Below are 26,081 nucleotides of genomic sequence, written 5' to 3'. Positions count from 1 at the left end.
ATACGTTTCCAGTATTGTAAAACCAGACTTGTTAATGGGAGAAATTGTTGTCAAAATTGCACACCAAACAGTCCCTGGAGGCAAAGGTATGGAAGGTTAGCCCACTCCCCATATTACACATGGGATCCTTCTGGCTACCCTGGACCTCAAGCCAGTGGGCTGGGGAGGGAGGAAAGCTATTGGACACTAGAGGTTGTACAAAATGGGCTCTTCAGAAGTGGGTGTGCCTCACCTTGCCTGTTGCCCCAGAACCTTGTAGTAAAGATACATCACTAGGATCATGTATGTGGGATGAATTGGAATCACAAACTCAAATTGCCTCACAGTACCTTCTCTTGAATAGGCTATATAGAAAGGGGGATTATGTTGGATCATATTACAGAAGTTCTGTGTTAAAATCACAAATGAGTTTGATTCCCCATAGTTTGAATTCCAGGGTATTACTAATTAAGAGGTCTCTTGGTCTCTTATTTTTACTGTTTCTCTCCCTCGCTGTGTGAAACGTGCAAGCTGCTAATTGTGTTAGTACATCCTAAGACAGAGTCTGTTCTCAAAGCAATACTTTGTAACAACAGAAACAGCACACAGAGACTCCTCACCCTTTAGTTGTATTTATCTCGCTTCGTTAACAATTGTGATTAAAATAGAGATAGAGGATGTATGTGGATGGATGCTTGGTGTGGATAATAACTGAATAATTAGGGAGGTGCCAGCCTAAGAATCCAGTGTCCATCGGCCGAAGAAGGCGTCAAGTGGAAACAACCAGAGGACACCAGGAGGGCAGCTTGGAATCTACCCAACAGCCTCAAGGATGGGAGAACCAAAGAACAACACTGAGCCGTCAGGAATGTGCCATCTGCTGATTGATTCAGCAACAGCATGATGAAGCAATTCCCATAGACTGGCATAGGAAAAAATTCCTATAAACATGGACTCTAGAAACTGAGAACTTTGGGGTCTGATTCTGCAAACCAACTTCCAGGAGCGTCAGATATGCATCTGACAAGGCCCTGCTCCCTCCTTGTGTCCAAGCCACCTGGCCAGTGGCTTGGCATGAACAACTCTAAGGCTGGTAACTATGATAACCTTCCAGAATCTGTGTGTGTGTGTGTATGAATGACTGTGTGAATAAATACGAAATCGAATGGAATGTTATAGCTATAACTAACTGCTTACTATGATTCTTTCTGTATTCACAATAAATGTGGCATTTTGCCATTTCCCCTTTAATAAGACCCTGCTGGTTTTTATTTTATTCTGGATTCGGCTAAATCTTCAATCCAGGTCTTTCAAACATATTATAGATTTTGTGGTAGTGTTCAAAAGACCCCCTATTAGATGGAGGCCCCTTTGTGTAACCGTGGTACAAGCTCATAGGAAGACACTATGTCCTAAAGATTTCACAATTTAAGATAAAACAAGTCAAAAGAAGAGGGTAAAATAAGATTAACACAGGCTAATGTGTACATTTTATTGATTGTCTTAAAACATGAATTTCAAATTGAGATGACGTTGACCTCCTTCATGGCTACAAGATTTCAGTCTATTTCTTGTACAGTAGATCTTACAGCCACTTCAAGCTGTTCTTTCCAGCATAGCTGACCCTCTACAGATTTTCAGGCCCATATATTCAGATAGAGTCCCTAAGGCTGTCAAGTATATGAAGTTCACATGACACTAAGGGCCAGAACACACTATACCAGTGTTTTATTATACTGACATCCAACTTGTATCATGCACTGGCCAGACAGACCAATCCTGTCCCACAGAACTGCTATTTGATAGTGTTATAATACTCAGTGTCCAACACAATTCAATGAGACCATACAGTGCACAGAAGGGAGGAAAGGGTTCAACTGAACCAAAACAGTAGGCAGCAGGTAGGGTGACCAGAAATAAGTGTGAAAAATCAGGACAAGAGGTAGGGGGTTTTGGGTATCTATATGACGAAGCCCTGAATATCAGGACTCTCCCTTTAAAATCAGGACATCTGGTCATCCTAGCAGCTTGTGAGTGGTCCATCTGCCACTAGTGAGGAGGGGAACCAGTGGAGGTGGTAGAGCAGCAGTGAAGGAGAAGAACCAGGGATGGACATTTCTGCCTTTATGTTTAACTGTATCTGTAATGGTGGTAGCCAGGCAAATCCAGAAGAAAGTCCTCCACAGACCTCCTAGCTGGATCAAATCCCCCTAACTGTCTCAAAAGGGCCACAATAAAAATAACTTGCCGACTGGATAAGAACCTCTGGTCTCCCAACTCCACTGTTTCTGGCAATATCCCCCTGGGTCTAAGTCTGCACCAGAACAGAACCTGACCAATGGCCTCCAAGCCAGGGTTCTGGCTATCCCACATGGGAAGAGGTTGGAGAGAACCTCATCCTCAAGAAGGATCTCTCCTTCTCCTGCTCCCACCTCCAGTGGGCTAGATCAACAAAGGTGACTTAGACTCAATGTTTCAACACTTAATTTTTAGATACTCTTCTGCCAAGTGGAATACTCAGCCCCAAGTTAGGCATGCAGGGTCCCTATATAATGCATGGGAAGAGTTAAGCACCCTAGATGCAATTCAAAGAAGCCAGCAAGCTGAGCAGGGAGCTGCCTAAGTTAGTCAGTAAAGAATGCTGAGGAAAGGAGCAGGGCATAAACCCCACTCCCACAGGGAGTTAGGTGCCTAACAGGAAACACCTAACTCTGCTTCATATTCAACATGAACCCTCTCCTGGAGTTGGGCGCTAAGCCAGATCAGCACTTTCTTGCAAAACACTGAGGTGGTGGTGATGGTGGTGCCCCTTTATACCCAATAGTTCAGTGGTTAGTGCACTCACCCAGCACATAGGAGACCCAAGCTGAAATCCCCACACTGTCTGTTGTGGAGAAGGTCCTTGAACCCAGGTCTCCCTTCTCCCAGGCAAGTGTCCTAACCTCTGAGTTATAGGGTATTCTGGGGTGGGTCTCAATCTTTCCTGTTGAGGCTGTTCCACTTTGCATAAAATACTTAAATAAGCATTGGGCCAGAGAAAGAATGACTACAGACCAGCAGTTAGGACAATCTCCTAGGAGACCAAGGTTCCAGTCTCTACTCCAATGAATATTTAAATATTTTATACAAATTAGAACAGCTTCAACAGAAACACCCACCCATGGTCCAGCAGTTAGAGCACTCACCTGGGAGGAAGGAGAACTGGGTTGAACCCCCTGCTTCACATCAGCATCTGGAACAAGATGTGGTTCTTGCCCCACAAAGCAATGAAGATAACCTTTTCATAGATCCAGGAAGATATGCAAAGTATAGTAATCAAAAACATCAGTACACAGGCTCCGAAAAGTAGAATGCTCCCCTCAAAAAATGCCTCTAGTGCTCATGTTTGAGCCAGTAGGATTTGAGGAGGTGGTTGATATACAGCTGACATGACCCCAAAGCAGTGGAATATACAAAGTTGACCAGACAGACCACTTCCTGCTACTGTCCCATGTTGCAGAAGACTCTTTTCAGTAATTCAATTACCTTAGATGTGTGTGTGTGTTTGGGGGGCAGGGGCAGGAGGAAGTGTCCAGGCTAGCACTATATCAATGAACTTCCTATGGACTTAAATGGACAAATGTGCGAAGAACCATCAATAAGAGAATTTGGGTATAGGGGCACGGCACTTCCCACCAATAGGACAGTTCCACCAGTGGAACCTTCTAATGTAGACAAGCCTTTAGATCCCAAAGTGAGTCTAAGCAAAGGCCGGGCTATAAAATTCAGGCCCCTGGTCTAAACATCAAGATATGTTTGTGTGAATGTATTGGAAACTAATCACCATCATGCAATTTAACACCCTATATTTAAATATTTGTGTCACCAAACTAGATAACTATTTTGACTTGACAAAGTAGTTATCTAATTTAGGTGAGAAAATGATTGACAGTCAGGATTAATAAACATTCCTCTTGTATTTTTATTTAGAAATATACAAATGCCTGAAAGTGACTTTGAACAGCAAAAGGAGAACACCACAAATGTTCAGTCTTCTTAGTTCCAAAATTCCATCTCTCAATAACACAGCTTCTTCAGTGGTAAAGACTGAAGACACTTAGATCTAGTAGAAGACTCTGCTGGAAGTTTTTGCCTATATCAACTTGTATTGCTATTTATTGCAGAGGTGTTTACAAACCCCTCCACAGACCATACCACAATTATTATTACTGCATGTCAAAAACCGATAGGATGAGCATTTACAAATCTTTAACTATTCACTATTACTTGATTTTCTATCTCTCATGTTAAAGTGGCCTTATAAACCATTGGGAAGCATATTATTATTAATATACTATAACACTGACCTTACAGATGTATGAATTAGAGGTTTTAACTCCTTTGCATCCTCATGTCACAACGACTATTGTGGTACCCATCAGGTTTCTCAAGACCCTCCCCTACTTATACTCGTAGCTTCTTTATGGCACAACCCAAATTTTACCTATGATCTTGGTACTCAAGCCATTACTCATTTTTTATTTTGTCCTGCTTGAGGCTTGAGTCCAGTTTTCCCACTGAGACACAAATAGTGAATACCTGGAACTAATAGCCATAAAGAGAGATCAAGAGAGGAAGAGGTCTTGCTACTTCCATGGAAAAATGAAAAAAATCTGTCCAGGAAACAATAAAAGCAAGACCACTGGACCAGTAAATTGTCTTCTCACTAGAGGCAGAATTTCTAGTAAATTATAAGATAAACAGAATTTAGCTTCTAGTGTCCTTTCTCTATCAGCACTGAATTACCCTCGTTTTGTAGGGATTAGCGGAGATGGCATGCTCAAAAAAAAAAAAAAAAAAATGGAACACTCATCCTGATGTCCAAAGCTGGCTCTAAACTCCATTTGCATCATTGGCCCATAAATTGAGATGAAAGATGTAGACAACTGCAGGAAGTGTGGTCATTATGGAAATTACTACCCATTCCTGATTCAAAATATTTTACACTGTGCTTTAAAACATCTTGGTTCAGAAAAAACTCAACTTCTTCCATACCTAACTAAGAAGAATTCAATAGATTTACTAAATTCGTTTTACATTCTGTATAATATACTTCATTTTTAAAATGTGTTTTTCCACTCACTGTAGTATTTACATTGAATTTGGTCAAATAGTATTTTTACTAAGATCATCTACTCTATATACAAGGGCTAATGATTTGAAGACATCACAAAGCTAAAACTGAAACAACTTTATTCCAGAAATTCCTTATTTCTAATTTCAAAACACTAAACAGTTAAATGTATAATATGAAACTATGGTCATTGTTAGTAAAATTTAACAAGTGAAAACGTAATTACAACGATGTACAGTAGAATCTAATTGCAGGTGATCTCAAACCAAGTGTGTCAAATCTATATACGAAAAACTTAAGAATAAAAATCCATGCACAATATCTTAGTTGATGTACTGTACCAATGTTCCCACAGATAAAACAGAAGGATTTTCTTATTTCACTCTCTTTTCCCTGATGTTAAGGCCACTCATGATTTTTTTTCTCTTGTTAGTGTTTTAAAGTATAGAACTCCAGTCCTTTCCAAAGTTTTTAAGATTACATATCTTCCCTAAACAATAATGAGTGTTAAAAGGGAAAGTATGTTATCTATTCTACTTAAAGTTCAGTGAAAGTTATCACTGAACTGCTAGCCTTCTATCTTCCCCATCAAAGCAGTGCAGGAACTTCATGTATATCCTAAAAAGTCAAGTAACACAGTATGGGTCCCTATGTACATGTACAACAATACAAAAGCATATGTGCAGGTCGGCGAAGAGAGCAATTGGAAAATTAGGTCTTCAACAAAAGATGCTACTTGCTAGAACCCAAGGTTTTTGCCTTTGGCTTCAGCCTTTGAAAAAGCTTATTGACTTGCTGTACAGATGAGAAATAAGAAACAATGAGAGAAGTATCCATTTTACGAAGAGGGAATTATGAGTACACACATTAAAAAGATAGTGGGGACTGGAAACTCGCTCTGGAACAACCTTCAGGCAAGGGAGAGCCTTCCTTCTCTTTCCATTCATGCTGCAAATTTAAATGCAATTTTTATTTAGCTAGGAGGTGCACCGTCTGCCCCCATCAGTTGTCGGCATATATCCTGCTCTACTCCAATAATAAAAGTAGCCTTGAGCATCTAAGTTGAGAAATCTTCAACAACTACATCTGGAAAATATTGTTCTCAAGAACTAAACGATAAAATGTGAAATTCTAAGACTAATTAACATTACACTGGTTGCTCCCAAACCTTCTGCTGCATTGGGCTGCTCTGAAAGGAAAGGGTCTATTTAACTGCCTACTGTACTATTTAAAACCCACCAGCAACTTCAGCCTGCTCCATTGTTGTAAACTTAATATTTAAAGTTTCAAAATTGTTTAGATATAAATTGCAGACTGAATGTCACACAAATAAAACATACATCATTTTTCATTCAGTCAAAACCACACTAGCAAAATGATGTTATCACACTTATTACTGTGAGCTTACTGAAACCCTGCTCCATTTTATTTTTATTATGCCAAGTTTAGAGAAATGGTATCAATTCCAACAGCCCATTTCACTACATGGCTTTTCCCCCTTCTATTTGTGTAGGTGCTGAGCAGTGCTGGTTCTAGTGGTTATAAAACAGATGTGTCTCAGCAGCCAGAACTGTAAAATTCAAGGAGAAAAAGGTTAAAAAAATTAAAACAAATCTATACTTTCTCCAGCAAAATTCATCAGCAGCTATTTTCTCTGATAGTTACCATTAAAACTGGTGAAAACACATAGTATAAAGACCAGGAAAAGTTTACTGATGATCTACCACAAGAAAAATATGACTTTACATGTCAATATAATACCTCAAGCGTGTTACTGTAAATTGTCAATCAATCAGTTGTGTTTTTCTCTCCTAAAGAAATACGATCCCAAAGCTGTAGCAACTGTTCTCCAACCTGTGGTTCCAATTCCTGCAGACCAGAAGAAAGAAAACTTAAATGACACATTTAATGCTAAGAGGCATGTTACAGGATGGCCACAACACAAAGAAGACAGTTACAGCAATGGAGGTACAATAGAAAAGTTGAGCATACAACCTAGCCTGGCTCAGCCAAAAAAGCAAAGGTAAAATGGTAAAGTGTCCATTGGCTGTATTCTCAGAATTTTGAGATAAAATGATTCAAACTGTTTATACGTTTCCTCCATGACTTTTCCTAGAACAGTGGTCAGGGCTCTTTCCTGGTAGACCTGCTACAGAACTCTAACACTCTCACACAACATTAGTTTATACAAAAGAACACCCTAAGCACAACTAAAAAAAAAGAACACAGATGTAAAGAGTTAGAGTCCTTATGCTCCACTCCGTTCAAGAACAGTTCAGCTGAGTGGAGAGTGGGGCATACGGATTTGGTTACAGTTCACTAATTTGTGCTACTAGACTCCAGTGCAAGTCAGGGTTGCACAGAAGCAACCCTCATTTAGGACATTGGCATAAGGATTTGTAGAGGATTGGGCACAGTAGAGCTCCATTCTGCCACATTCCTTCCCCTCCCCATCCCATCCCGCTGACATAATTCACCCTCAGAACTAGGGGTAGCTGCGCACAGGAGGTAGCAAAGTTGCCTCCGCAAGTCTTCGGTCAGTGGCGAGTTTCCCTGCACAGGGGGAATTCTCCACAAACTATCCCAAGTCCATATCTCGCTTACGGACACAAAAACATCTTTGGGCTGAGACAAAAGTTCAGGCTCTCTCAATCCTGTTTACTGCCTGTATTGCTATGTGGACCCTAGAAGCATCCCATATGCGTTGTAAAAACCTGAGCATAAAGTGGTTTGACTTCACATCAAATGTGACAGACTTGCGAAGATCTGGCTTTCCTTCAATTGCTCATTATATTCAAAAGCAGCATTGCATGCCCTTTGGCCACATTGTCAGGATGGACAAAAACACCCCAGCACACTATGCTCTCAAATCCTCCATCAACTCGTGAAGGGGTGCATGCCTTGATACTGCACATGGGGCCATCCCAGAGATTCATGGATTCGCAGGATTGAGCCAGATCTGGAAACTTCATTACATAATGCCTGGGGAGACGCCATCAACTGCAGTCACTCTGGCTGGTAAAATGGTCCCCAGCAGACTATGTGTGTTTGATACCTCTAGCCGCATGTGGCCTCAGTCTGGAGAACTGGGCCCAGAGAGAATCAAACCCCACCCACCAACTCTCTTTCAAAATAGTGATACAGTCTCCTAAAACTATACAAAAAACTCAAGGTCTCAGCTTTGAATCTTTTTGGGTAAGAGGAACTTTTGCTATCATTGCTGACAAATCTGAGTATGGCTGGAAATGCATCTCAAGTTGTGGTCCTCTTAAACACTGTGAAAAGCAAGTTAGTTTCCAATTAAATGAGGTTCTCTTGGACATGGGAAAACCTACTGTGTTGTTTTCAAATTAAACAAAAAGTTGGCTGGATTTGATGAGCCTATTTACTCTGTATAAAAAACAACAACCCCAATTTAGAACAAGATTCAACCAAGCAGCACAGAAAGGCAAGGCAAAACAGTGCAGGAGAAGGAGTAATTCCAGAGGATTTCTGACTACCATCTTAGCAATAGAGTGTTGATGAACACCACAAAACTATTATCTCTTTAGGACAGATGAGTTTCTAGAGCATAAGGACCTACATTTTTTTTTTCTTTTAAGTAAATTGCCATGTAGATACTACAACTGACACAAACTTACAGGCTTTCGGAGGGCAGCATTATATGACAATTTTAATGTACAATATATCTGGATAAAGTCACAGCTAATCAATTTCTAAAAAAATCTGAGGTGCTAAAAATTCTCTCCAAGTCCATTCCCACAGTTCATGAAGTAATCAAACTACCTGCCAATTCCTTTTTGACATTATCATTGTTTAAAATATTATAGTCAAGCATGTAACAAAGTGTTCAAAAGACCTATATTCTATGATTTTCTTCCCTTTCATAAATATTCAGTAAAAAGTACATTTATATTCCATTTCATGCAAGAAGATACACTGACTTGATTGGTTTAGACACATTTCTTTTAACAAAAAAACCAGAGGCTTTACAGCATGTATCATTCACTGTGAGATGGTGTTCTCTATAGTTTTTAAATACATGGGTTAAACACATTGGGAATGATAAATGAGTATTGCTTCTGCAATACCATGTCTTCTGCTCTATACTGAAGATTTCAACCTTCTTTTGAAGAGATGCTCCTCCTTCTTACCTAGCAAAGCCTTTAGTAAATTAGTGGTAACACAACCCAGCATGCCAATAACCTGAATTGAAGTTTACCAGATAGGAAAGATAAGAGTGAGCAGAAGCTTAAAAATCATAAAAGAAAAAAACCCATGCATTAAGATTATTATATAAAATGGAGAGTAATGAAACCACAAAAATCACCCCAGCAATATCCTTTTAAATACACTGTATATTCAACACTGAGCAGTGTAAACATATTTCAAATGAAAATAAATGCTACCTGGCCATCCCTGCTTATTTGTACTTTCTTATTATCATTCCAAGGGTTGAGTAAGTGGTGTGCAAACTGAAAGGGAAGACTTTCTTTCCGGATCCACTCCACCTTAAACACTCCTCCCAAGCCTGTAGAGCCCCAGTCCTGACTTTTCTCACGTCCTATTTCTGAAGACATTCTAGCAAAACCCTGTGGGAAAATTTAAAATAAAACATATATTTAATTGAAAGACATAAAGCTAATCAGATTGTATATAATCAAATAATACCCTTCCATCTTGGAATAAAATAATCATTTGTATTACATTGACATTCTTGGATTAAAGGTACAAAGTACTTCACTCAAACATCAATCCTTCACCTCACCCCCAAGAGGCACACAAGTATATTTTACTCCTTTTCCAGATGAGAAACAGAGGTATAGAAAAGTTAAGTAGAAGAATGAAATTTTTCCATATGCAATTCATGTCCCTTGGTGCATATGAATGGGATTTTTGGATCGGAATCGCCAATTTGTATACTGGGGTATTAGAATTTTCATATTTAATGAAGCTGAACAACAACTCAATGTACTTGAACACCTCATCCAGCACGATTTTTCTTTCCTTGTTCAAAGACAGAAATAATCAACAAGATATATAAATGTATGAGAAGTATTTAATGATCTTCAAAAGTATAAAAAAAATCTAGTTACAAAACTCTGTTCCATGTACTGGAATGCAATTAGACCGAAACATGCAAAACAGAGCAAATTTAAAATTAGAAGGAATACTTGTTCAGCAGAGACTAGTTTTTGTAATCTATCTTGAAAATTTCAATGGTGACAACTGAAACTAATTGCAACTTCACTTCAGTTTTTTCACCTAAATGCCTGATGTAATATATTAAACAGGGAGTCTAACTCTGATGTGGAATTTTTTCCCCCCAAGGTCTTGATAATTTAAACAAGAAAAATACTGACTAAAATTTTATTATCTTGTATATTGAAATGCAAACAAAGTCAAAAGTATAGTAAAGCAATAAAGTACATGGCAATAATATTTTAATTTTCCAGTTGATTTATGTTTATATCTAGAACATCTCATCACTGAACTAAAAATCAGTTGTCTAGGTGCAAGTGATCACGACCTAATTACATTTGTAATTTACAAACAAAACACAGTCCCGACCAAGAAGCTCAATCTATATAGTTTATCCAAGAGAAGATTAAAATGTTACTTCATCATGGTCTACAAGTACCTGCATGAGGCAATTTCTGACCACAAGAGGCTCTAATCTGGCAAAGACATAACAAGATCCAATAGCTACAAGGTGAAGCCAGACAAATTCAGACTAGAAATAAGGCACAAGCTTTTAAGATCCATGTTAATTAATAACTGGAACAACCAGAGATGTGGTGGATTCTTCATCACTTGAAGTCTTTAAAACAGCCCCATGACTGTTAGAGAAGGTTGCCATAATAAGATGACAAATGTACATTATTACATATATTTTTAGCAGTCAGAGAAAGAAAAGAATGAGGATACCCTTAATTATTTTCCCGCTTTGTTTTTAATTCCAGAGAACTCATGAAGGACACAAACATTACTCTAAGACTGGACTGCATCCAGAGCGCCTCGGCTTTTCATTGACTTTCCTGCATTAGTTAGGGGAGACCCCAGAGGGATATGAAATGTTCTTTCTCCATCACTACTTATTAAAACAGTTGTAAAGATTTCAAATCATAAGCAAAACTCCCGTTCTGTGCATGGTAATTTGTTGCACTGATATGAGACCACCAGAATGAGCTAATTTTAAATGTTAATTTAAGACTCACCTGAAAATGTCCTGATCCTTGAACTGAAAATACCAAGTAAACCATGCTGCTTTCCCAAAAGGCTCTATTTAGTTTTCGTTCATTACTTGGAGTCGTAGACCAGATGCCTTTTTGTTGAGAAATATCAAGGTTTCTCAAGTTGCTGCTCTTCATAATGAAGTATCTAATTGGCATATTTGGTCTGGGTGAAGGAGACTTGGATCCCTGCAAAAATGAAGCAAATTGCATTTCTAATATTTGAACAAAGCAAAAATCCCCTGCTTAGCCTCTTTTCACTAAGTTCTAGCAGAATTATAGTCTTGCAGAAAGACGAATTTCTTACTACACCAGTGAAAACAGGATAGGTTTGTTTCCCATCATGTAAAAATCAAGGAGGCCACCAAGCATAAGTAACACCTGTAACTCCTTCATCCACAGACTCTGTTCCAGTTGACAGCCTCCAAAGCAGAAATTTCAAGTGTAGTTAATAACTTTCAATTTTAACAAGCAAGTGACAAGAAATGACAACTGAAACTAGCTATCTGACTAATAGCAATTGAAGGACAGGTGTTGGTACAAGTCTGCAGACAGGCACGGCCATGTAAGAAATTTCCATTTCTGCAGATCAATTGCCACCAACTCAGATTATGAGAAATGAGTAACATTATCCAAAATAACAAGGAGAAGAAGAAAATGGTAATAGCCAAACATCCCATTTGAGATTAACAAATTAATTTTTGGCATATTTTCCAAAGCTATTAATTTAGGGAACAGTATAACTGGGAGAATAGTTCAAAGAAGGATAGCCCTAAGCACTCTGCAGTAATTAGAAATTGACAGCTCTTTTGGTAAAGCAGGCTACAGTCTATGATAGGATTAAGGTAAATTATTAATGTCCTTGTCACACCCAGGAAATGCAAAGTTTTTTCCCCTCCGTATTATAGGGTTAGGAAAAAAAAAATCAAGAGATCAAGAGTCAAAGAATTAAATAAGGAATCAATTAAACCTGCTAGAGACAGAAGAATTGGGGGGGAAGATAGACAGATTGTTATAAAAAAGGAGCAAACAGAGCAGATCCAGACATATCAGCCTCCTGCACTAACCTATTTATTGAAATGCAAGAAGCAGACTGGATCAGTATCTATGGAAATACTGTGAGAAAGGGGAAGAGAGACGGTGACTGAAGGCATACTATACTCCCTACGTATGTGAGTGGAACTGAACTCAACCAGTCCACTGAAATATTTCCTCTTGTGGAGTGCACATAGCTATCACAGTGAAGCTACAAGACATAATGCAAGTGCCACAAAATTGAGAACCAGAGAGTGTGGCCCTGATGCACGTTATTAAAGGAAGTGGTGGGGAACAGACTCTCAAACAAAAGCTACAATAGCAGGAGAAGTCCAGGTGCTAAATCTCAGTCTATTAAGAAATTGCACACCAACTTCATTGGCGATCATGCCAATCTGATACTTTTTCTAAAAATATCGGCTAGAAAAGTTATGAAAAAATATTTTCACCTGACAAGCAAAAGGTTTGAGTGGACTTATGAAATAGTGGCTAAATTCTGATTTAGGAAAATTTTTGCAATTAAGAAGTTTGCATTTTTCAGATACATTAAACAGATACCGAAGAATACAGTGTAACTGTAGGTGGAAAGCCCTATCTCCTATAACAGTAAGGGAAATGAACATGAGGGAAGACAAAATGGAAAAGACCCAAAGAAAAGGGGAGAATGAGTAAGAGGTATTCAATGTAGCAAAAGGAAATTTCAGTTAAAACATACAGTTGTACAATTGCTGACCAATTTACAGTCCAAAAATGTTAATACTCAGCTGTGAACTAGAATGCAAGATTATTCTTTATGAAAATGGCAGCTGAATTCTCCTAATGCATTTTATATGGCTTTCAAATTGTGGCAAGCACTATATTAGTCTAGGGATATTATACCCATCATCCCAATTTGAGTGATTAGATACCTCTTTTTAGATCTCTGCCTTTCTATGTATGCTTGGTACCTAAAGGTAATCTCAGATTCAGACAATTTACTACCAAGGCAGATTATAGACGCATGCTAGTATACCTCCATAGTAAGGCTGCACCAAACTTTTCCCATTAAAGGGACCTTTTTACATTGGAAAGATGAAAAGGCCTATTAGGTCATGCTACTAATTAATTTGATAATCTGATTGCTAAATAATTAAGCGCATGACATTTAATGATTTTCATACATTATTCTAAAACCATGAGGATAAAGCAAGGTGAATTTAATTCAGTAGTAATGTATGTGTGTAAATAAGAAAGATACATATTCTTGCACACATATGTAGCAACATGCTCTGTATGCTGCATGCCAAAAGCTTTCCAATTCATCACACTATGAAGAATTCCTCTGATAATAAATTTTGTTGTGTTCAAACCATAGTACTAAGGGTATTATTGTAGAGTGTAAGCTCTTAGGGGCATGAACTCCTTTACATCTGTATAGCACTTTATACATTGGGACCAGGAGCCTCGATTAGGGTCCACTGTTCTTTTTACCTCTGAAGAATGTCAGCAAGATTACTTCAGATATTCTACAGTTGAACATTTATGAATAAAATGATACTTTACCTTTCCAGATGATGGAGGAGAAGGACTGGCACATGGGCTGGGATAACTACTACTGTCTGTGGATTTCACAGATGACTGATCTGACCTGTCATCTGAACTTCGTTTAGAATGCAAGATACCTCTTTCTTTGTATTTCTGTGGCGGGTGAAATGCTGGAGATGTAGATTTCATTAGGACTCTGAGGGAGGATAGGTGAAGATATAAAACTGTTCAAAATAACAAATGGTTGGTACAAACAGCAATCATAGCAAAAAAAAAATTTAAAGCTTCAAGAGTCTTCAGAATGACTACATGCATTACATTTCTTAAACAGGTTAAACAATTTTCAGTTAACTTTAAATACCAGTTATTTGTTTTTGGAGGATGGGGCTTCTGCTCCTTCTTTCCAGAGACAAATTTGGTGGAGAGGGTGCACTGGCAGCAAGCTGCCCCCTCAGAGGACAGACATATTTGGAAATATATAGTATTCTGTCATACCCACTCATGCTTCTTAGGACAGCAAGATCTTTCAGTTGATCTTCCTTCCTAATGATGCATGAGACAGATCGCTCACTTCCCTACCCCTCAATCAATCTGGTTCTGAATTTAAGTGTCACGCTGTTTGACAATTAAGAAATGATTTTGGTGTTTTTGGTTTTTTTTTTTGTAAAGTTAGAACATTTTACTTTTGAGGGGACTTGACATTATGGACACACAAAGCATGGTGGGAGACCACTGCAAAAAGCAATTTTTAATGCCATCACAATATATCATATGTACAGCTCTGCTAGGTGCCTAACGAAAACTGTCGTACCACACAGCAGAGTTAGGTGTTTTATTATTGAAGTTTACATTTCTTAGTATTAGACTTGCATTTAGTAGACACTAAACCTCAGACCAACTATTTTTAAAAAGGCCTTTGAAAAGAAAAGTGCTTGTTTCTACACAATAGACCTATGCCTAGCATCATGATCCATAGGCATCATGCAAGGTTTAAACAACTGTATGACAAATTTGAAATTTATCATGGTATAATTAAAAACATCTGTTTCTATCCATATCTTTGTAGAATCCTCTAGAGGAATGGAACCTATAGAACAGCCATAAACCTACCAAAACAACAATAAGAATTTACTTCATATCTAGTTGAGGCATGACTTTGATTTCAATCTGGTCACCTTTGTATTGTAAAAATAGTTATTGGTCTATTTTCTCCACCATGCTCCCTGAAATATAACCTGAAAGAATTCAAGGTACCTTGGAAATACATAAATAAAATTAAGTAACATTTTCTTCAAAGTATAAAAATGATTACACCAGTAAATTTGATAACTTGCTCCTGTCTCAACAGGGCATGGCTTTTCATAGTGCCATTTATGAGTAGATTGGAGGAAAGAGATAAATGAAAACAAAGTGGGGACTGAAGAATTAAAATGGAATAGCAAAAGTGTGAGGAGGAGAAAAAGGTGAGTAGGCACAGGTGGAATAAGAAAGTGAGACCCGCACAGAATGACCAATTTTCACTTTGTGAGTAGTCGCCTGTGAAAAGTGAAATTTTCTGTTGAATACACACATTTGAACCAGACTTGCTTTTCACAGTTTGTCCCATTGAAAACTGTACTATTTCACTCTACTCAACAATCACTGTCATGATTTTGCCACAAACGGAAATACAGGTAGCACTCCTCCACCTAAAAAAATTACCACTAATTTCTACCAACTTACTTTTCAGCATTAGAAGAGTCATCAGAGAATTCTGTTTCTGCTGAGCTTTTCCTACTGCTATTTGATCTCCAAGAAGATGCTAAGGGAAGTTCTTCAGAAGACATAGGTCTTGGTCTTTGCCCAATTCCTGAAGGTTGCTGTAAGCCTGCAGACTGCTCTTCAGTACTTAAAACAGCTATGATTGCTCTTATAGTTGCTTCATCAACTTGAGACCAAGGTTTAGAAGGAGCTCGCATGCGGCGCAGAAATAAACTATGCCATTTCTGTCTGAGTTGCAGCAGCAGACTGGCAGCCTGTAATGAATTTCACCTCTGTTAAAAAGGACCGATTGCAGATAGAGGACCCCCTCACCCCCTCAATATACAAAGCGGCAATATATGACATTCTAGAGAGAAAAACGTCCAAAAGTGGCATACATAATTTCTGAGTAAAACTGAAAATCAGTTTTAAAACTACTATCCTATCACATTGTCTTGTTTTCTGCATACACTTCTCCAACTTTTTTCCGAAATAATTTTAAAACCACTTTTATGTTGCTTCTCCATCTAATCTTTCCCATGACTTTGCTTGTGAAATTCTATTTCCTGACTTTTTATTTTAAAAGTAATATTTTTTTTTATATAAAATATAAATACAACAAAACAGAATGTTTCCTGAGTTTTCCTTATTCAGATTTCTCAGCCATCTCTAATTTTTTATTTAGAACCTATTTTTCATTTGTTCACCTGTTTTTCTTTTACCTTATGCCAGAGGTGGGCAAACTACGGTCCGCGGGCCACATCTGGCCCACGGACCCTCCTACCTGATCCCTGAGCTCCCGGCCTAGGAGGCTAGCACCCAGCACCTCCCCTGTTGTTCCCACTCCCCCACAGCCTCAACTCACTGCGCCGCTGGCGCAATGCTCTGGGTGGCAGGGCTGTGAGCTCCTGCTGGGCAGCACAGCTGCAGAGCCGCAGCCTGACCCGATGCTCTGTGCTGCGCGGTGGCGTGCCTCGCTCCAGCCGGGCAGCACGGCTTCCTGTCCTGGTGCTCTGGGCAGCGCGGCTCACTCGCCCACCACCACAGCTCCAGGCAGCACAGTAAGGGGGCAGGGAGTCGGGGGGTTGGATAGAGGGCAGGGGAATTCGGAGTGGTAGTCAGGGAACGGGGGTGTGGATAGGGCTCGGGGCAGTCAGAGTGCAGGGAACAGGGGGTTGAATGGGGGCAGGGGACCCAGGGGGGCAGTCAGGAAGGAGAGTGGGGGTTGGATGGGGTGGCGGGGGGCAGTCAGGGGCAGGGAGTCTGGGGGCGGTCAGGGGATAGGGAAGGGTGGATGGGGCAGGGGTTCCGGGGGGGGGGGGGGGGGGGGGGCCGCAGCCAGGCCATGCCTGGCTGTCTAGGGAGGCACAGCCTCCCCTAACCAGCCCTCCATACAATTTCGGAAACCCGATGTGGCCCTCAGGCCAAAAAGTTTGCCCGCCCCTGCCTTATGCCTTTTCTCTATTAATTCTCTTTCCAAATACATGCACGCTTCTGTCACAGTTGGATTAAAAAAAAAAAAAAAAGTCTTAACTGAATGCCTTTCCTTCAAATAGATTTCAGCTAAAACAAATGGTTTAAGTAACAGTTCAGCGTGGACATTATGTGAACTAGTCAAAGCCTTCCTAGCTCACTTTAAAAGCATTCTGCAGATCTCTACATTTGTCTGTATTGGGTCTGATACGCTTTTGCCTAGTAGACCACGCTCCTCATCCTAATACAATTTTAAGAGGGGGCATTAAGCTAAAATGCCTGTCTCATTAGTGTATTTTCACCTGCTACTTAAAAGGGAAGAGATTCTTTGCTCCCCCACAAAACTCTGTATCTCAGCATTTTCTATTTTTCCTTCCAACCATCTCTGCCTTTCCTTCTCCTGCCAACTCCAGATTGCACCACAACATCTCCTCCCTACAGAACTGATGCCCAGATTTGCCCAATGGTGCCCAGGCAGATTCTTTCCCAACCCAGATTCACTCAAGATTGGCAACTTCCCAATTACTATCATTATCATTACCACTTATTCCCCACGTCCCTCAAGATTTGCACTCTCTAAATTCACCCATGACAGTTCTCATATTTGGCTCTCTCCGCTTGCCCTCTTCAACTCCAGAAGTGATCACTTTGCCCCCAGCTTGCTCTAGCTTCTGCTACTCCTTTCCTCAGGCTACCTAACCGGGTTCTGCTGTGCAGCACCACCTAAGGAAGCGGAAGCAGCATAGCGTTGATGTGTGTTTGGTGCTCAACAGGATTCACTTAATGGCTGCATGCAGTTAAAACAGGAAAATACAAAAGGTAGCTTCCCTTATGGAAATGTAGGAGCTGCCAGAAGAAAAAAGTTAAGACCTGTGCATCTCGATAATGTTTGATGGACCCCCCCAAACAGACACTGCATAAGGGCAGAAATTTATTTACTGAACAAGTTTTAAGGGAATTCCCAAATGGAAGACTCACTGACTTTTTTCTTATTTGGTCCCCAAGCAAACTCTCATGCATACATTTAACAGTGGTGTTATTTTTACAATGGTTTCTGGTGTAAAGGAGATGGCAAACAGATTTAGAAAAGTGACACTCAAACCGGAAGCAAATATAACCCCCACATGCCAAAATCCCAGATTTCTTTCATTCATACTTTCCAGTGTTTCTGTATTCCATTTATAACATATTCTCCCTTACCATCTTACTTTTCAGTGATCTGTATAGTTATAAGCCCGTTTACAACATGAGGTTCTAATCCTACATTTGATAATGCACATCCTTGTACCTATTAGGTTCCAAGACTTAGACTTCAATAGGACTCATACATACAGGTATCTACATTAATGGATCTCATTGCAGCATAAGGACATTAATTTGTTCCAATAGCAGAAATGCATTACATTACATTTATTACTTCAGTTCTTGATTAATTCAGGAGAAGGCAGGTTGTGAAAAAACCCTTCTGTCTTGTATAAATATATCTGATAATTTGCAAAGACATTAAGAAAAGTTGTGGGCAAGTAAGCATATTTATGTCAATATATGATATACCCAAGCCTTGACTACAGTCACACTGAATCCTTAAAAAAACAAAAACAAACCAAACCTTGTTGCTTATTTCAACCAAGCATTTCTACTTAGGTGTCCTAAGGGTGGGGTGCATGTTTGTGTGTGTTTTAAAGAAAGATGCGCAATTATTTTCAACGAAATTCTGGAAGACCCAACTATTTTAAAAATCACAGTAAAGGGAAGAGATTCAGAAAGCAAACAGTATTTGCTTCTTGAAAAGGGGTAGAATTATTCAGTTAATACATTACCTACCTCAGGATCCAGTTTGAAATGTAGCCATTCATCTAGCTTCAATGCAGCCAGATTAGCAGTTGTTCTGTCTTCCATCTCGCTATCACTACTATCATTAAGAACACCATCCACTAAATTAACATAATTCAAAAAATAAAAGTTGAGTCAGCATTTTTATTAAATGGTGTACTTGTATTTTAAATATGAAAATTAAATTTCTTCCCCCACTAGTTTTGAACTTTTCTGTTGAACATTCTCTCTTTTTTCCCTAATTCTAATTAAAGTGAATGTTAAAATATAAGTTTTCTGTTTAACTTACTACTATAAAACTTCTCACAAGAGAGTTTTTTAATTTGGAGTATCTACCTCTACTTTTTGATTACTATACCTCTACTTCAGTACTGCTTTTATTCCTCAGGTCCAATGAGGGTCCAATCCTTATGCACCGGACAAAAGGCATTCATTTTTCCTTCCATTTTCTAATATTCCATTATTTACTCTTTAAATAGTATAGTTCAAAAAAATTCCAGGACGTTTGCTATGAGACCATTAACACATTTTTGGATGGTTGCAAGAGCTATGGTTTTGGCTTTGACCCTCACAATTTACCCAAAGTGCATTAAATATTCCTGTATAAGCAGCACTGACGTTCCAATATGTCAGAGTATTGTATATTATTTGAAAACTTCTAATTCCAAGTATACTGTACCTCTAAAGGATGAGGGCTCCTGTAAAGCATTACTTGGCAACCGAGCTGGACCACAGAAGAGGGACACAGTGACAGGCGTCACAGCTGAACAGCATCTGATGTTGGCTATCCTGTGTGCTCTAGTCATTTCATCATATATAAGCCAGTCTGTGGGGAGTGCTTGAATTGCTGCAGCTTGACCATTTGCTGGAGGAATCTGTTAGCAAAAGCAAACAAGGCTCTTGTACCATTTATATGTTAGATAATCAAAACATTCAAGAACAATTTAAAATAAACTGGTTGCAGAGTTGTCACAGTCATAAAAGTGTCACTGACACTGTGATTTTTCCATTAGTCCATGACAATGTGGCACACGGGGTCACAGTACCAATCATGACGGAAGGGTGGCCAGGCCAAACCCAAGCAGCACTGTAATGCCATACACCAGGTTGAAATGGCCACAGCAAGGAGTCAGGCCCAACACTGTGGGATAGGAGTTGCTGCTGCAGAGCCCTTCGGCCCCACTGCAGGGTCGCCCATTCCCCCGGGGTAGAACCCGCGCCCATAGCTCATCCGCACACTCGTTAAATGGTACTCCCATGAGTTTACACAGCATTTTCTCCCAAACCTGTGACTTTTACTAAATTTACTGTGACTGCTCTGAGATTTTTTTTTTTTAATGCCATAACAAATCTGCAGCCCAATAAACTGTTTTATAGTTTAGGATTGTAAAATAAAGTACAGTAAAAATTAAAATTTATTATAGCCTTATAGCCAAGTTTCTTTAGTTAAAAACAACAATATCCAAAGAAAATCTAGGTTAATGCTTCAGGGCAGAAATCCTAGTTGCTACTGTCAGTCCAAACTCAGTCAACACTACATGTCAATAAATCTTCAAAACAACTCCATGACATTGTTTGGTAATTTTGTCTCATTCCCCAAGATAAGATGATTCTAGTTTCAGTCCAGGTGAAGACGACTAAACATATACTGCTTTTAAAACATAAGCTGACTACAACCCATCCAGCCAATTTACAAAAACATTTTCTTTATCTTCCCTATAGTGGTTAATTTCATGCATGCACACGCTCTTTTAAAGGAATGAGAACTAAGAGGAGACATTTTTATAACTTTTCACAAACAACGAAATCTGTTCTTACTTGTGGGCTATTCGTTTAGAAATGTTACCTTTTTATACTGAGGCTGGCTAAGAACAGAGGTAGGATGAAATCGCACTCTCTTCTCCTTCGGGCCAGTCAATACGAGGTTCTCTCTATCCACATGCACTAGATTTGGATACATCCCAGCCACTAAAGCACCTTTCACTACAGCCCAATTTTCAGAGTTGGTGTTAACATCTCGAATATCGCCTCCACCTCTGGCTCTAACAAAACCTAAACCGAGGAAAAAAGATTACTGGATGTTTTAAAAATCATACATTTTAAAATTTCCATTTGAGTGAAAACAATGTATTTATGCTTTATTTTATGAAATCCCACACTGCTTTTTATAACTTTCATACTAGCTAACATAGTATGTATTATTTCCATATTTAATGCAACAATTTGGTTGAGACCCTTCAAGTTAGTGGGCTTTGATATACTAAAATAAAAGTGGCTCTTTATTGCATACAAAATACTGAGAATGAAGACCTTGTATATGTAAGTTATTTAATGGAATAGAAATCCCAATGAAACATCAGACCAGATCCTGGACCATTTTAGCCAAAATAATTTAGAACAGCCATTAGGTCACTCCAAGTTACACCACAATAAGCCAGTTCAGTCCACCAGTTGGGCCCAGGAGAGGAAAGCCAGCTTAGAGCCATCTTCTTCTTCTTAGGACCTGCACCATTCAAAGCTCAACTGGACTTAAGAATCCAACTAACTCACTGTGTGTTAAACTTGTTTAACCTGAAACGGGCTATGTTGCATAATGCGATGATCAAACTTGGCTTTTGAGAGTCTGTATTAATATGTATTACACAAAGAAGAAGTTAGGATGGCCTTGAATTTCATTCTTGTTAAAATTTGAATAATTCACTTCATAATAAATCTAGTTTGTTCAAAAACCTCTTCTTGGGTTTTTTTTAATTAGTTACCTGATGCTCTGAGCTGACCGAGCAACTGTGTTCTCATTCCTATGATGATTTCCATAGTAGCCTGAGAGAGAAAATTCTTCTCACAGAAGGCTCTCTCCCAGCCATCACTTCGTGCCTTCTGCCATGCCTGCAGAAAAATATTTTTTCAAATGCCTACAAATGTGTTTAAACTCAAATCTTCCATGTGATTTTTTATTGTATTTTATTTGAGTATAGTACAATGCCCTTCAATTGAAGAGAGAAACAAAAGTTTAAAGGCATTAAGCCATCTGGATGTTTTTTCTGTTATCATCAAGCAAAATTCTCTCAAGTCAATATAATGCATCTCAAAATTATTACTTTTTGGTAACAGATTAAGTGTAATTTAAAATTAGAAATACATCATCAACTACAACATTTAGAGTTGAATTAGGTCAGCAAAATCATGCTTAATAGATCAAAAAATTTCCTCACATATAAAATTTCTAGTGGGTTCAATGGGAGAGTCTACTAGGAAAGAGTCTACAAAGGGACAGTCTACTAGGAAATACTGAAATTCTTCACAAAGGACTTACAGTCCAGCTATAACTTTAAAGCAGGGGTGGCCAACCTGTGGCTCTGGAGCCACATGCGGCTCTTCAGAAGTTAATATGCGGCTCCTTGTATAGGCACCGACTATGGGGCTGGAGCTACAGACGCCAACTTTCCAATGTGCCAGGCACAATGTGCCACTGCTCAACTCCTGGCTCTGCCACAGGTCCTGCCCCCACTCCACCCCTTCCCACACCCTCCCCTGAGCCTGCCATGCCCTTGCTCCTCCCCCTCCCCCTCCGAGCCTCCTGTAGCCACAAAGCAGTTGATTGGGAGGTGAGGAGAGGGAGCGGGAGGGGCTGATCGGTGGGGCTGCCAGTGGGCAGGAGGTGCTGGGAGCCAGGGGGAGAGCTGATGGAGGGGCTGCTGACGTATTACTGTGGCTCTTTGGCAATGTACTTTGGTAAATTCTGACTCCTTCTCAGGCTCAGGTTGGCCATCCCTGCTTTAAAGTGTACCATTACTTTTATATGTAAACTAACTATTGCCATCAATACTCCTTCTGTAGATGAAATAATAATACCTGGAATGCCCTGAGAAGCGCCATATGGTCACTAAATGTTCCTGCAGTAAAACGTTTTCTACACAGCATGGCTGCACGTTTTTGTGAGGCCTGTGTAGGTAGGACAAAAGGGTCTCGATATGCAAGAGTGCAAGCAATGGTAAGAATAGGATCCAGGCACTTCAAAACAACAGCACACAACACCATTTTACCAAGGTGTGGCTCTACAGGTAAGTCAGCCAGATGATAACCAAGTTCCGTGAGATCTTCCCAGGTATCCATGGCATCTATTGTCTGATTTTTTTTTAAAAAAAAAAAAGGAAAGAGAAGCTAGCAAGTTTAGCATAAAAGCAGGAAGAGCACACCATCCAAGTGATAGGATTAGTAAAATACCATATACTAGCAACATAATCAGACCCAAGTTTGGAATGACTTCTTTATTCCTCCTCCCCATTCCTTCAGCCAGGATGGTCAAGAAGGCTACAATCTCTAGGAGTAAGTAGTGGCAACACAGACCCCCGCCTCCCCCACCCAAAAGTGCCTGAGAACAATAAAAAAAGATGTAACAGCTATTTGTTTATGTCCTTGCTTGCCTGGATAGTATGGACAAAAGGCTTTGGATAAATGATGGTTACATCTGGTGAAGAGTAAATGAATATCTTCCCCTACCCAGGGTATAGCATTAGCCTGGTCAGCACAAAGTGAAAGCCTGAAACCACTTAATAAGAAGACTTCCATTAAGCCACTACCCAAATAGAGGCTTTGTCTGGGAACAGCATGCCTCTTGAATGTAGAAAGTCTCCCACCTACATTAATGTCTGTGCCACCAAGAACAGAGGTAATAAACAAAATACTAATGTATACATCTATTTCATTTACTCACCTTAAGCATCTGAACAGCATTTCTCACAATTAAGGATGGCGGAGGATCTGGGGCTTTCATCAAAAAGTCAGCAATTGGACAGTTAATTGGTGCTAGCAGTTTTGTGTGCAAACAAAGTTCCTATAAATTAAAAATGGAAAACCATTTACGAAAACCTCCAAAAAAATCAGTTTCTTATACTGAATATGGACTTTACGTTCAACCTTAAATATACATAATAGGATACATCATTCAAATCTTAAAGAGAAAATCTGTAATTAACAAAGCAAATGGTAAAATACTATATCTTCTCCTCCCACAACACAAATCATTAGGTATGGAGTGAATGCAAATTGTGCAAAAAAGCAACTCTGCATCAAAATATTAATGCAGTATTCTATACAATACATAAGCACCTACATTGTGCAAGCAAAACAGGTAAAATTACACACTCAGTTTTGGCCTCTTTATAAGTTTGTTAACAATGGGGCTAGACCAAAAAATAAGAAATGTAAAGATTTAAAGATTTTCATGATCACTAAAGAAATCTTTAGACTAAAAGATTGTAGTACTGCATATGTCTGCATCGAAGATAGAACACTATGTAAACACTAATATAGAGAGGCAATGGACGAAGTGAACACTAAAAAATAAGTTGTCTCTATTTTTCCTTTTTAAATTAAAAAAAAAAAATAGCTTAAGTATCACACTCTTACAGCTCATTTATCCATTACACTATCCATGACACAAGTACTAAAATACTTATTAAAAAGTGATTGGATATATAGCTACTTTAAAATCTCATTTGCAGTTTGTCTTTTAAGTAAAACTAGCGCACTATAAATACACTGTCATTCTGAAATCTAGCTGATTTCAAAAAAGTGAGTTGAGTATCACATAGTACATATGTCCTGAGTTTCCCCCCCAAATGTGTGAGTAACAGTAATATTTTCCTTTATAGCACTATCAAATATACAAAATAATTTGGAAAAACCTGAGAAATACACTGTTCTCATCTCTTACTTATAGGAATCATCAATGTTATTCATGATTACTGGAGGTAAAAATTTCTGAAAGTGTGATTTTTAAATGACAATATCCTTTAACAAATTACTAAATCAGTTCTTTTAAATTAAAACTAGTCCAGCTTCAGGAGCAGAGCTGCTGTGTTACTATATGCTACAACAGATCAATTTAGTAAGCTGATAAAATGAAACATCAACTTCAAATTTTAACTGTAGGCTGAGATCTTGCAATCTATTTTCTTTATTATCTCACAGATATTTTTATACCCATATTAAATTAAAGGTCCCTAGAAAAACAAACATTGACTTAACTCTAGAACTATCCACATAGATCTCATCTTATTTTATTCTACACTTGTGCTTCTCCAGAGGCACTCCAAGTGCCCGTCTTGTTTTCTCCTCCCATCCTCCGCTTCATACTCAGAAGTATGAATGACTTGCCTTAAGCAGCTTCCCAATTCAGATACCAAGCACCCATCCATGGTTTTATGTTACTCCCCAGCCCCTATCTCTGCTCCCATAATGCCTCTACACTTTCTTGGAACATGACAAATTATCCCATATCATATTTTTACATCCTTAAATATACCCAAGGTTATAAGTATTCAAGACAGGGACCTTTTTTTCCAGCATATGTTTTGTAAAACAATGCGTAGACTTATGGTAAAACAACAGAAAAAAATAATAGCTTTCAAGCGACGATCCACCTGTAGTGGCATTCTTAGAAGTTCTGGCGTCTGAAATTCCAACATATTCTGAAATCGGAGCCTGCTGAAGAGTCGGAAACAGATTCCAGGCCGACAGCGTCCAGCCCTTAGAAACAAAATATTACTTAAAAAGACAGCTGAGAATCAAATACAAAAAGTGTGTAAAAAAAAAAAAAGCTCATAATGAAAAAACAAAAGGAGATCTACAGTCAAGCACATTTAACACAAAGATAAATATACTACTTTTTTTTTTTTTTAAACACGCAGACTTAGATTTTCCAGGAAAATGATCTAATCTTCCTAAAACAAAAAAATTAAATCACCAAACTGGACAATTATAACTCCATTGCAGGATCAAAAGAGAGCAGGTGGAAACTCTTCAGGAAGAAACACCTGACTTAAATACAAATGGATTTGTCAATTATACTAAGATTGACTCTGGCAGCAGCGTGAGGTTGCTAGATAGTGGGGAGGGTCTGTGACATACAGAAGGTCAGATTAGATGATCTGGTTGTCCCTTCTTGCCTTAAACTCTATATGAGTCTATGAGTGAAGAGAGGCTTTAAAGTAGGCGTAAGTGTAATTTTCACTCTCTAAGGCCCCTTTACACTCCCAGAGTGGCACAAAGTGATGCTTGTAGTATAAGTGAAAATAAGGGCCAAATGTTTTCAAAAACCAGCAAACAGCAAGGCCTGGTCTACAACAAAAATTTAGATCAACCTAGCT

At 38.9% G+C, this 26,081-nt stretch overlaps 1 protein-coding gene across 5 annotated transcripts in view; it reads right to left on the bottom strand.

Annotated features, from left to right (window-relative positions):
- Positions 1-3,922: 3,922 nt before the first annotated feature.
- Positions 3,923-26,081, bottom strand: part of YTHDC2 (YTH N6-methyladenosine RNA binding protein C2) — a 51,404-nt gene continuing 29,245 nt past the window's right edge. For 3 of the 5 annotated variants that reach the window (XM_073344721.1, XM_073344724.1, XM_073344726.1), the window contains 13 exons: positions 25,356-25,461; positions 23,645-23,764; positions 22,783-23,055; positions 21,690-21,816; positions 20,777-20,982; positions 19,610-19,805; positions 18,922-19,031; positions 15,607-15,899; positions 13,903-14,080; positions 11,311-11,514; positions 9,502-9,684; positions 6,854-6,961; positions 3,923-6,662 (listed from right to left, as the gene is read on the bottom strand). In XM_073344721.1, the coding sequence (XP_073200822.1) occupies positions 6,881-6,961; positions 9,502-9,684; positions 11,311-11,514; positions 13,903-14,080; positions 15,607-15,899; positions 18,922-19,031; positions 19,610-19,805; positions 20,777-20,982; positions 21,690-21,816; positions 22,783-23,055; positions 23,645-23,764; positions 25,356-25,461 (2,077 nt within the window). In that variant the 3' untranslated portion in view covers positions 3,923-6,662; positions 6,854-6,880. The remainder of the gene's footprint in view (positions 6,663-6,853; positions 6,962-9,501; positions 9,685-11,310; positions 11,515-13,902; positions 14,081-15,606; positions 15,900-18,921; positions 19,032-19,609; positions 19,806-20,776; positions 20,983-21,689; positions 21,817-22,782; positions 23,056-23,644; positions 23,765-25,355; positions 25,462-26,081) is intronic. The other 2 variants (XM_073344722.1, XM_073344725.1) reach the window with 2 other exon arrangements.

This window comes from Lepidochelys kempii, chromosome 5 (assembly GCF_965140265.1).
Source record: "Lepidochelys kempii isolate rLepKem1 chromosome 5, rLepKem1.hap2, whole genome shotgun sequence".
Lineage (NCBI taxonomy): Eukaryota > Metazoa > Chordata > Testudines > Cheloniidae > Lepidochelys > Lepidochelys kempii.
This window is presented reverse-complemented; position numbering and strand designations above follow the sequence as displayed.